This window comes from Gasterosteus aculeatus, chromosome 2 (assembly GCF_964276395.1).
Source record: "Gasterosteus aculeatus chromosome 2, fGasAcu3.hap1.1, whole genome shotgun sequence".
Lineage (NCBI taxonomy): Eukaryota > Metazoa > Chordata > Actinopteri > Perciformes > Gasterosteidae > Gasterosteus > Gasterosteus aculeatus.
Genome location: NC_135689.1, coordinates 184,569 through 197,742, shown reverse-complemented (window position 1 = coordinate 197,742; position 13,174 = coordinate 184,569). Strand labels below are relative to the sequence as shown.

At 41.4% G+C, this 13,174-nt stretch overlaps 1 protein-coding gene across 1 annotated transcript in view; it reads right to left on the bottom strand.

The window, feature by feature from the left end:
* Positions 1–13,174, bottom strand: part of fgd1 (FYVE, RhoGEF and PH domain containing 1) — a 25,260-nt gene extending 12,086 nt beyond the window's left edge. The window contains exons 1-2 of the mRNA XM_078080783.1: positions 12,876–13,174; positions 21–287 (exon numbers count right to left, since the gene is read on the bottom strand). Of these exons, the coding sequence (XP_077936909.1) occupies positions 21–287; positions 12,876–12,933 (325 nt within the window). The 5' untranslated portion in view covers positions 12,934–13,174. The remainder of the gene's footprint in view (positions 1–20; positions 288–12,875) is intronic.

Genomic DNA, 13,174 nt, shown 5'->3' with positions numbered 1-13,174 from the left:
ATTTAAATAAAGTCTGTCACCCTGAGGTTTGGGTCCGGGCGCCAGCGGTCGGATCTTGTTCGTTGGTGTTTTCGGGGTAGACGGCAGCTCGGTCGGCCCAGAGTCGTTGAGTTGTGGCCTGTTAGTGGAGCCGCAGCGGTCTGTTGACTCCACCCCTCCCTCCGGGGAGGCAGCGCCCGATGACAAGGCATTGGCCTCCAGCGCCTCCTGGTGACCACACTGAGAACAGGACGGCCCCGGAGGTATACTCTGAGTCAGCACACTGGGATTGGAGGAGGAGGAGGGGCCTGTGCAGGGAGGGAGGAAAGGAGGTGTGACGGCAAGTAAGAGTACTGATCCAACAGTATTATTCTATAAGTACTAATCTACAGTACCAATCCATCAGTACTGATCCAACAGTATTATTCTATAAATACTAATCTACAGTACCAATCCATCAGTACTGATCCAACAGTATTATTCTAGAAGTACTAATCTACAGTACTGATCCAACAGTATTATTCTATAAATACTAATCTTCAGTACCAATCCATCAGTACTGATCCAACAGTATTATTCTAGAAGTACTAATCTACAGTACTGATCCAACAGTATTATTCTAGAAGTACTGATCTACAGTACCAATCCATCAGTACTGATCCAACAGTATTATTCTAGAAGTACTAATCTACAGTACTGATCCAACAGTATTATTCTAGAAGTACTGATCTACAGTACCAATCCATCAGTACTGATCCAACAGTATTATTCTAGAGGTACTAATCTACAGTACCAATCCAACAGTATTATTCTAGAAGTACTAATCTACAGTACTGATCCAACAGTATTATTCTATAAATACTAATCTACAGTACCAATCCATCAGTACTGATCCAACAGTATTATTCTATAAATACTAATCTACAGTACCAATCCATCAGTACTGATCCAACAGTATTATTCTAGAAGTACTAATCTACAGTACTGATCCAACAGTATTATTCTATAAATACTAATCTACAGTACCAATCCATCAGTACTGATCCAACAGTATTGTTCTAGAAGTACTAATCTACAGTACTGATCCAACAGTATTATTCTATAAATACTAATCTACAGTACCAATCCATCAGTACTGATCCAACAGTATTATTCTAGAAGTACTAATCTACAGTACTGATCCAACAGTATTATTCTAGAAGTACTGATCTACAGTACCAATCCATCAGTACTGATCCAACAGTATTATTCTAGAGGTACTAATCTACAGTACCAATCCATCAGTACTGATCCAACAGTATTATTCTAGAAGTACTAATCTACAGTACTGATCCAACAGTATTATTCTATAAATACTAATCTTCAGTACCAATCTATCAGTACTGATCCAACAGTATTATTCTAGAAGTACTAATCTACAGTACTGATCCAACAGTATTATTCTAGAAGTACTAATCTACAGTACTGATCCAACAGTATTATTCTAGAAGTACTGATCTACAGTACCAATCCATCAGTACTGATCCAACAGTATTATTCTAGAAGTACTAATCTACAGTACTGATCCAACAGTATTATTCTAGAAGTACTGATCTACAGTACCAATCCATCAGTACTGATCCAACAGTATTATTCTAGAGGTACTAATCTACAGTACCAATCCAACAGTATTATTCTAGAAGTACTAATCTACAGTACTGATCCAACAGTATTATTCTATAAATACTAATCTACAGTACCAATCCATCAGTACTGATCCAACAGTATTATTCTATAAATACTAATCTACAGTACCAATCCATCAGTACTGATCCAACAGTATTATTCTAGAAGTACTAATCTACAGTACTGATCCAACAGTATTATTCTATAAATACTAATCTACAGTACCAATCCATCAGTACTGATCCAACAGTATTATTCTATAAATACTAATCTACAGTACCAATCCATCAGTACTGATCCAACAGTATTATTCTAGAAGTACTAATCTACAGTACTGATCCAACAGTATTATTCTATAAATACTAATCTACAGTACCAATCCATCAGTACTGATCCAACAGTATTGTTCTAGAAGTACTAATCTACAGTACTGATCCAACAGTATTATTCTATAAATACTAATCTACAGTACCAATCCATCAGTACTGATCCAACAGTATTATTCTAGAAGTACTAATCTACAGTACTGATCCAACAGTATTATTCTAGAAGTACTGATCTACAGTACCAATCCATCAGTACTGATCCAACAGTATTATTCTAGAGGTACTAATCTACAGTATCAATCCATCAGTACTGATCCGACAGTATTATCCTATAAGTACTAATCTACAGTACTGATCCAACAGTATTATTCTATAAATACTAATCTACAGTACCAACCCATCTGTACTGATCCAACAGTATTATTCTAGAGGTACTAATCTACAGTACCAATCCATCAATACTGATCCAACAGTATTATTCTAGAAGTACTAATCTACAGTACTGATCCAACAGTATTATTCTATAAATACTAATCTACAGTACCAACCCATCTGTACTGATCCAACAGTATTATTCTAGAGGTACTAATCTACAGTACTGATCCAACAGTATTATTCTATAAATACTAATCTACAGTACCAATCCATCAGTACTGATCCAACAGTATTATTCTAGAAGTACTAATCTACAGTACTGATCCAACAGTATTATTCTAGAAGTACTGATCTACAGTACCAATCCATCAGTACTGATCCAACAGTATTATTCTAGAGGTACCAATCTACAGTACCAATCCATCAGTACTGATCCAACAGTATTATTCTAGAAGTACTAATCTACAGTACTGATCCAACAGTATTATTCTATAAATACTAATCTACAGTACCAACCCATCTGTACTGATCCAACAGTATTATTCTAGAGGTACTAATCTACAGTACCAATCCATCAATACTGATCCAACAGTATTATTCTAGAAGTACTAATCTACAGTACTGATCCAACAGTATTATTCTATAAATACTAATCTACAGTACCAACCCATCTGTACTGATCCAACAGTATTATTCTAGAGGTACTAATCTACAGTACTGATCCAACAGTATTATTCTATAAATACTAATCTACAGTACCAATCCATCAGTACTGATCCAACAGTATTATTCTAGAAGTACTAATCTACAGTACTGATCCAACAGTATTATTCTAGAAGTACTGATCTACAGTACCAATCCATCAGTACTGATCCAACAGTATTATTCTAGAGGTACCAATCTACAGTACCAATCCATCAGTACTGATCCAACAGTATTATTCTAGAAGTACTAATCTACAGTACTGATCCAACAGTATTATTCTATAAATACTAATCTACAGTACCAACCCATCTGTACTGATCCAACAGTATTATTCTAGAGGTACTAATCTACAGTACCAATCCATCAATACTGATCCAACAGTATTATTCTAGAAGTACTAATCTACAGTACTGATCCAACAGTATTATTCTATAAATACTAATCTACAGTACCAACCCATCTGTACTGATCCAACAGTATTATTCTAGAGGTACTAATCTACAGTACTGATCCAACAGTATTATTCTATAAATACTAATCTACAGTACCAATCCATCAGTACTGATCCAACAGTATTATTCTAGAAGTACTAATCTACAGTACTGATCCAACAGTATTATTCTAGAAGTACTGATCTACAGTACCAATCCATCAGTACTGATCCAACAGTATTATTCTAGAGGTACCAATCTACAGTACCAATCCATCAGTACTGATCCAACAGTATTATTCTAGAAGTACTAATCTACAGTACTGATCCAACAGTATTATTCTATAAATACTAATCTACAGTACCAACCCATCTGTACTGATCCAACAGTATTATTCTAGAGGTACTAATCTACAGTACCAATCCATCAGTACTGATCCAGCAGTATTATTCTAGAAGTACTGATCTACAGTACCAATCCATCAGTACTGATCCAACAGTATTATTCTAGAAGTACTAATCTACAGTACTGATCCAACAGTATTATTCTAGAAGTACTAATCTTCAGTACCAATCCATCAGTACTGAAACAAACAGTATTATTCTAGAAGTACTGATCTACAGTACCCTTTCATCAGTACTGATCCAACAGTATTATTCTATAAGTACTAATTTACAGTACTGATCCAACAGTATTATTCTATAAGTACTAATCTACAGTACCAATCACAAGACCTTCCGCCACACCAACAGTTTCTTCCCGTCGGCAGTCGGGCTCATCAACAGAGCCGGTCCCCCTCTGACTGACTATAACATTCCACCGGTCACTCCCTTCACACTGCACATGTCACTTTAACTGTCATTTATCACTTTGTCGTCACTCGTCACTTTGTCACTTGTTCGCTAGTGCACTTTATGCTTAATATTTTTTTAACTTTTTTAATATTTTAAATTTTTAACTAATTTTATTATCTTGTTTTACACTAACCCATAGCCTTATTCTACTAACGCATTGCATTAGCATTTCATTTTACTTTATTTTATTACTTGTGCGCTGTTGTCTATTGTTACACTGTCTACTGTCACGCACCAACCGCCAAGACAAATTCCTTGTATGTTTGACATATTTTGGCAATAAATGTTTCCTGATTCCTGAAATATAATATAATATATACAAAATAAGGGTCTGTTCAGGGGTGCGATATATCAAATTGCTGGCGAGGGCAGGACAATTCCTTTGGAAGTCCTTTGGAAGACGCACACGGTGTGGCTTAGGGTTTTTAAAGGAACCTCCTCAGGATGAAAGGGTTAGTTGCTTTGTTTCGTGTGGCCCGTGGTGGGCAGAGGGAGAAATCCATTTAGAGAACAAAGAAATGGTGACTTTAAAAAAAAAATGATTTGTCCAAGAGTTTCCTGTGAATATAATGTTGTTTCCACTTGTTTGCACTTTGGGAGAAGCACAATAAATTTGCACCACCTCTGCCTGCGACAACGCAGTTACTGTTCAGTAAGTACTGTAGACTGAGGTTTGTGTACCTTTTGTTTTCTCGTTTTTCGTACGGAAGTGGGCGCCCGTTTTAGCGATTTTTGTTTAGAACCAAAAACGAGACAGAAACTTTTTACTGCATTAATCCCTTTTTGGGTTTTGCCTACAAAACCAAAATACGCTAAACCGCCAGTACGTAGATTTTCACAGTAAGAGTCAACGCAATGGAACGTTTGTATGCTAGAAATCCCTCTGTGATGAATGCGGTTACCATGGTAACATTAGAAGAAAAGTTAATTAATCAATATAAATAATGAATCCTGGTCCGATGGAATGTGTGTTAGTAGTAGCACAACAGTAGCCCACCTGTTACTCTTAGCTCTGATATTTATTTTCCACGTATTGTGTTGCTTTAGTGACAGTGAGGCAGTACAAGGAGATGCAGAGTAAACTTGTGCACATCTTTCACGGTCACAGTTTTCAACAGTTTTAAAACTTAAAACCCTCCTCCCAAAACAAGCTTCAGCAGTTAACTAGTGTTATTTGGCAGGAAATACATGTTCTGTAACAGTGTCATGCTGGTGTGTGCAACATGCTAACAACATGCTAAAGAGCAGGTAGTCTTTGCAATGCTTCCTAACCCAATGTGCACAGCTCCAGAGATCACTCTGAGGGTCACATGGAAGGTATAGCAATCAAGAAAAGAGAATGAATTTCTTTATTGTTCTTGTCTAGTGAGAAAAATGAAAAATATAAAATATTCTATGGTCAAAATGTATGAATTCCACAAAGCCATTTCCCTCACACCACAGCATTTGACCAACATTATTTCTTATTATCTGGGCCCTTTGACCTCTTGGGTCTAACCGTTCGATTTAGGATGAAAGAACCAGAAAACAAACGTCTCTATTCATAAACTGTCATTATTTATTGCTTAATAAACACATGTATCCTCTTCCATGAAATAAATATAACAAGATGTATAAAATCTCACAACTCTTTCTTGTATCTGTTTCTACCAGGCTGAAATCTCTGGATTTTTGCCAGAATGAAAGGTCGCTACCAGTTGTCTTGTATGGCAGTATAGTTCTAATTATTATAATTTAATGTAATTTGACCCTTTTAACACTGTGCTTTCTACAAATTCTTTTCTGGATATGAACATATTTTTTATCACCAAACGATATGATCTTGACTGCCTTGATTTTATACATATTCGACACGAAGAAAATATTCAACCTGATTCTGGGGCGTCATTCATACCGAACCGGAACCGGTCTGAGATGGCAACCGGATCACGTCAAACTCATTTCTTTTGTACCGCCGGGTTCAGGCCCAGTTTTTCTTAGATTATGGCCCAGTGACGGCAATGTATGACGGAATCGGGGCGGTGTATTCGGCCTGATTCTGGGGTGTCATTCATCCCGAGCCTGGACTCGGCCCGACGTGTTTCTTCCGGCGTGCCAAGCTCAAGCCAGAACTGGGCCAGGTAATTTTGGGCCAAATGTCAAGTCAATCGTGCATCAGGGGGAAAAATGGGCTACTGTGTTACTTTTCATATTTCTAGGGGGCGCAATGGGGACATTTCTTTATACCCAAATATGAGACCCAAAAAATATAAAAGATTTTTACCAGACCTGGTATGCATGTCAAATTTTTGGGGTATGATAACGATAAAAGATAATAATTAAAGCTGATGAACGGGCCATTGCCTGCCCTTGCATGTCGGGAGGGCTGCCCGACAGTCGGACATGTGGTCGGAATACTTTTTTTGTAGATGTGTAGTACACACCATTCTGATTGAGTAGAGGTCCGAAAGATATATTCTGTAAAATGAATATGTAGACTGAACTACTTCTCTTTCCGGGAAAAGATTCTCCTACACAGAACTTGACTGTTAACTTTGAGACTCTGTGTTAACGCCCACTTTGACTGCAGGAACCTCAGCGTGACGTCGACAGCCGACTCTCCCTGACTCCAACATCACTGACAACACCATCCTGTAGATACTCGCTCTACAACATCAGGAGAACACGTCCTCTTCTCACTCAGAAGGAGGTACTGATTCAGACTCTTGTCGTCTCCCTCCTGGACTACTGTAACTGTCTCCTGCAGGTCTCCTGCTACCACCATTCCACCTCTGCAGCTCATCCAGAATGCAGCAGCTCCACTGGTCTTTAACCTTCCTAAGTTCTCCCTCACTCCTCCACTCCTCCGCTCTCTTCACTGGTACCGGTGGCTCATCCAGTTCTAACCATGGTGCTCCCGTACCATGCTGTGAATGGATGGGGTCCAGCTTACATCCAGGACCTGGTCCAACCCGACATCCCGACCCGCACTCTCCGCTCTGCATGTGATAAACTGCTTGTTCCTCCTCACTGAGAGCAAAACACTCGACTCTTGTTTCTTGTTCTTTCGAGTTTGTATCCTTATGGTTGAAATGCACTTATTACACCAGTATACAGCCATAATTCTGAAACTATGTAATCAATAAAGAAATTAGAATAGTGTAATATCACTGTAATTGTGAAACTGTAATTGATAGAATAATAAGAATGCACAGCTATGGTTGTAACCAACCTGAAATGCATGAAATACTTTGTTTGTTTGATTTTCATTTCCAATCCAAGATGTCTTGTATGTCTGTTCGTTCGGAGTTTCTTCATTTTTGAACAGAACAATAACACTGTGGGTTCACGCCTTCTCTTAACCGGTTGCTGTCCGCTCGGTGTGCTTGTGTGGACGCCTCCACTTTCGGGGGCGTCAGAGGACTGAGGCACCACGATCGACTAAAATGTTGGTGACATTTATATGTTACATGAATATAATATATCGCAGCACTAAAAATGATAATTTTCATATATTGTGCTATAAGTCAATATATTGATGATCGCGACAGGCCTAGTGTCAACAATGAATCTAATCATGATGGATCTCTGTGACTCTGAGACAAAGGACGCCCCCTGATCGATGGATGTGACCTCAGAGGAAGCGGGCCATTTGGTTTGGCGAAGCAGCCATTAACCAGCTATTTGAAGTACAGCCAAGGCGTCATGATTTAAAGCTGCATTCTCTGTAGTGACCACCAGGGGTCTTCACCGAGTAGAGAAAATGACTCTACTTCTCTGTTGATTTATTCCCTCAGTAAACATTCTAAACGTGAGTTTGTGGTCTCAATCTCTAGTCTTCTTCAATACAGCATGATGCATGTTTAGTAAATTATCATCCATTTAGAGACAAACAGACCATAAAGTAGGGGATGCTCTAGGGCGGGGCTATACCCCGAGACGTATACGGCGTCCTTAATCTTAATATAGTCACTTTTTGGTTAAAATGTCCACAAACCAATCACAAAGGACTTGGTCCACTTCTTCTACTCTAGTCTATGGTTCAACATTTTAGCAATGATCCAATATTTGAATGCAGGGCGCCCCCGTTATAATGGTAGGGGAAACACTGGAATGTTTACTTCTGACTAAAGATGATGGAAGAGGTCATGGGAAAACATCAACAGGGTCATTTAAGAGCAGATAATGTGTGTGTGTGTGTGTGTGTGTTGGTCTATTTATAGCAGCAGTTTCAGTCATTACACTGATTTTCTTCAGTTCAGACAGTCAGTCATTTATTTTCTTCTGTTAGTGATCCTGACCACACTACATTACCCGGAATCCTTCCAGGATTCCAGGAAGCAGGCCAGGCTTTCAGTTTACCACTGCAAGTATTATGCTAAGTCTGGCTAGAAACATCCTGGATCCGTGTCTATACTGATCACAGAGATTGGTTGGTTCTACTTAACCGTCTCTACAATCAATCGGTTCTACTTAGTCTTTGTTGAGTTCCACTCATCACTGATGAGGTTCTAGTGATCATTAAAAAAGGTTCTACGGGTCATTGATGGGGTTCACATCAACGCTGTGTACAAGAATGGGATGGGTCGACTCTTTTTCTTGAGGAAACTTACTTACGATACTTGTATGTGTGCAGCAAGATGTTGGAGAGGAGAAGGGGAGAGGGGGGTTGTCCATGAGTGTCCATGAGTACGCCAACTAACCAGATGCGGCACTGGTTCTTTTAACCAATCATCACCTTGCTGTCAAACTTTTTAAGGCGTGATCTTCGCGGGTCTTTGCAGATCAAATCGAATGCTAGCCTCCTCCAGTCCAGGCACTTCCAGCCACCTTCCGTCCATACTCCAGGCACCATCTGCTTGCAGCAACTTCTCGTCTTCACCAACACCAGTGCCTGGACTCCAGGGGGGTTCTGGTGGAGCAGAACTTGATAATCAAGCCCCCTTGATTATCCGGGTCGAGGATAGAGTCCAATCGGCAATGATTCACACTATTTCTTGTAAAGTAATGTTGATGCAGAACGCGTCTCTCCTGATTGAACTACTACTACTACTACTATTCGGTTGTGGCCAGTGCTCTGTACTTCGCCATTGTCTGCTGGGGGAGCAGCATTGGAGCTGGTGACACTAACAGACCTAAGAAGCTGTTGAACAAGGTCGGCTCCATCATTGGCTGCCAACAGGAGCATCCAGAACAGGTGGTGGAGAGGAGGACACTGAAAAAACTGTTGTCAATATTGGACAACCCGGACCAACCTCTTCACCACCAACTGCAGGGACACGGAGAACCTTCGTACTGTCTGCACCAACCGCCAAGTCAAATTCCTTGTATGTCTGACATACTGTATTATGGCAATAAATGTTTCCTGATTCCTCAACAGGATGATCCAGATACAAGAAAATATTCCTGCCAACTGCAATAGGACAAAAAATCACCTCCGGCTAAATCATAAACCATTACTCATAACCATTGTACCACTGTTTCAATTTAATTTAATATCAATAACCATTGGAATACTGTTTAATTTAATTTAATATCAATAACCATTGCACTATTTTATTAAATTTTATACCGATTTCACTCCACATACTTCTATTTCACTAAATATACTATCCAGTTTCTACATGTCTTGGAGGAATCTCCAGTGATGAGGTTCTACATGCCTGTTCTACAAGGTGGTTTGAGTATTTAGTAGCTTCTGCATGTCCTCGAGGTGGTCCTAGTAATCACTGATGAGGTACATGTCCTTAAGGTGGTTCTAGAAACCACAGAGGAGGTACATGTCCTTAAGGTGGTTCTAGAGATCACTGATGAGGTTCCATGTGTCCTTAAGGTGGTTTTAGAGATCACTGATGAGGTACATGTCCTTAAGGTGGTTCTAGAGATCACTGATGAGGTTCCACGTGTCCTTAAGGTGGTTTTAGAGATCACTGATGAGGTACATGTCCTTAAGGTGGTTCTAGAGATCACTGATGAGGTTCCACGTGTCCTTAAGGTGGTTCTAGAGATCACTGATGAGGTACATGTCCTTAAGGTGGTTCTAGAAACCACTGATGAGGTTCCATGTGTCCTTAAGGTGGTTCTAGAGATCACTGATGAGGTTCGATGTGTCCTTAAGGTGGTTCTAGAGATCACTGATGAGGTACATGTCCTTAAGGTGGTTCTAGAGATCACTGATGAGGTTCCACGTGTCCTCAAGGTGGTTTTAGAGATCACTGATGAGGTACATGTCCTTAAGGTGGTTCTAGAAACCACTGTTGAGGTTCCATGTGTCCTTAAGGTGGTTCTAGAGATCACTGATGAGGTTCCACGTGTCCTTAAGGTGGTTTTAGAGATCACTGATGAGGTTCCACGTGTCCTTAAGGTGGTTTTAGAGATCACTGATGAGGTACATGTCCTTAAGGTGGTTCTAGAGATCACTGATGAGGTTCCATGTGTCCTTAGGGTGGTTTAGGTAATTACGTTTTAAACATATTTTAGGTGGTTGTAGTTGTCCTTAGTGGAGCTTGAGGTGATAGTAGCCTGAAGGAGGTTTCAGTGCCTACTTCTATATGGTTCTAATTACACAATACAATGTTCTTACAGGTAACTATAATACGGGTAGATGAAATCCAGCATTCTGATGGGTTGAGAGTGAGTCACGGGGTGTACATTATTCAGCGATAATGTACAGTAGCTGTTCACATTGACCCGAGCGTTCCACATCACTGCGCACTCAAAGAAGCAGGTTAGATTTTGGGCGACAGTTTAGCTCGGTGGCGGTCGCCGAAAAAAGACCAGAAATCCCGAGCGAGCTTTCACAACTGGACAATTCAGGTGGACGTCATAAGCGATGTGAATGAATGAGATGCTGTGAGATGCTGTGAGCAAGGAGACCCAATGCTGTTTTTCTCTGGTGGTCGGTGGTAGGATCCTTTTTCACAACGGGGTAAGCTGATCTCAGTTGGGTATTTAGCAACATGCAAATTCCATGTAACGTTAAATGAGTATCTGTTTTTTTCTAACTTTATTGACAATCTAGTAGATCACAGCGACAAGTAGCGCAGCGTGATGTGTGTCTTAATGCGAGGCTATAGAAATGAACACAAAGGATTCTGTATTTGCTCATGAAGTCTGCGTCTTCGTGTCGAATGAGTTCATGGTTAGTAGTCAGTGCGCCGGTCCTCTCTGTCCGCTGGCTTCGGTCACTTATCAAAACACCGGCCAAATGACCCGTTTCAGACTTTATGAGCAAATACAGAATCCAGTTGTGTTCGTTTCTAAAGCCGCATCAAGACACACATGACTTTATTTAAGATGCTGAGCTTACTTTGCAAGTTGCTGTCAGACAATCTGGTAGATTGTCAATAAAGTTAGAAAAAAACATGTACGGCAAACCCACGGTCACGAAGATACTCATTTAACGTTACATAGTATTTGCATGTCGCTAAATACCCAACTGAGATCGGCTCATGCCGTTCTGAAAAAGGAACCGGCCACAGACCACTTTTCTCACTCGCCATCACTCACGTTTGTGCTGAAAGGCAGCTATTTACTTACTATTTATAATTTTGCTGGTAACTGTGTTATAAAAGCAATAAGGTGCTTTATCTTTAATAATAACAGTTTGAGGGTTGCCTGTCGTCCACTGCGCATCAGGCCTAACATCTGTACAGCCTCCCGTACCTTATTGCTTAAATAAAGCTCAGGTCTAAGATGTGAGATCATTCTAAAGGGTTCCCCACAGTTCCTTCTGTTCCCAACCACTGGAATTGTGGTTCTGATGAAGGGCATTGTGGTTCTGACGGTTCTGATGAAGGGCATTGTGGTTCTGACGGTTCTGATGAAGGGCATTGTGGTTCTGACGGTTCTGATGAAGGGCATTGTGGTACTGACGGTTCTGATGAAGGGCATTGTGGTTCTGACGGTTCTGATGAAGGGCATTGTGGTTCTGACGGTTCTGATGAAGGGCATTGTGGTACTGATGGTTCTGATGATGGCTCTTGAAGCTCTTAAGGGGATCTTGGATTGATCTGTGGGATCTCATTGTAGACCTCAAGATGCTCAGAACCCTCCAGGTGTGTGTCCCCGTCTGTCTGCAGAATCAAACCCAGACTAATAACTGACCGCGTGATCAGCTGCCATGTTTCAGATCGATGGATAAAATCCCACACGCACACACTGGTCCTGTTCGGCTGTCTGCTTCGGGGATATGAACACGCTGATCAGCTGACAGCAGCCGGATCGATAGTAATCGTGAGATCGGAGGCGAAACATCTGGCAGACGCGTCATCATCATGCAGCCATACTGGGGCACGAGCCTCCATCCACTGCAGCGACATGTCGGTCAGTGTGTGCGCGTGCAGGACACCCTTTGGCAGCGCACGTACCCCCATCCTCACTCGACACATTTTTATATACACATCTTTACACAAAAAATAAGATTAAACACGAGAAGAAGCCGCAGCCGTGCGAGGCTGCAGCTCGGTGCGCGCTCGTGTGGGCGCGTGCCCGTACAGCAGGTCGGTCGGTACACGGTGCAGATGTGTGCTCGCACGCGCGCGGCGTGCAGCGGGACTCACCTCTGCTCAGGCTGCTTCTGTCCATGTACATCGCGCAGCAAAACACCAGTCCGCTCATTAAAGAGAAGGTCGGTGCGGGGAGCGCGCGGCGCGCCCGGTCCACGCACACACGCACGCACACACACACACACACGCACACACACGCACGCACACACAAAACCTTCCGGACCGGGTCGCGGAAACCGACAGCCCACGGACGGGCTGCTGCTGCTGGACGGAAGAGGAGGAGGATGTTAGATCCGCTCGGTTTGGGGCAGAGGGCTGCCCGGTAAGCGAGAGACGGGCGGGCGGCGCCAGAG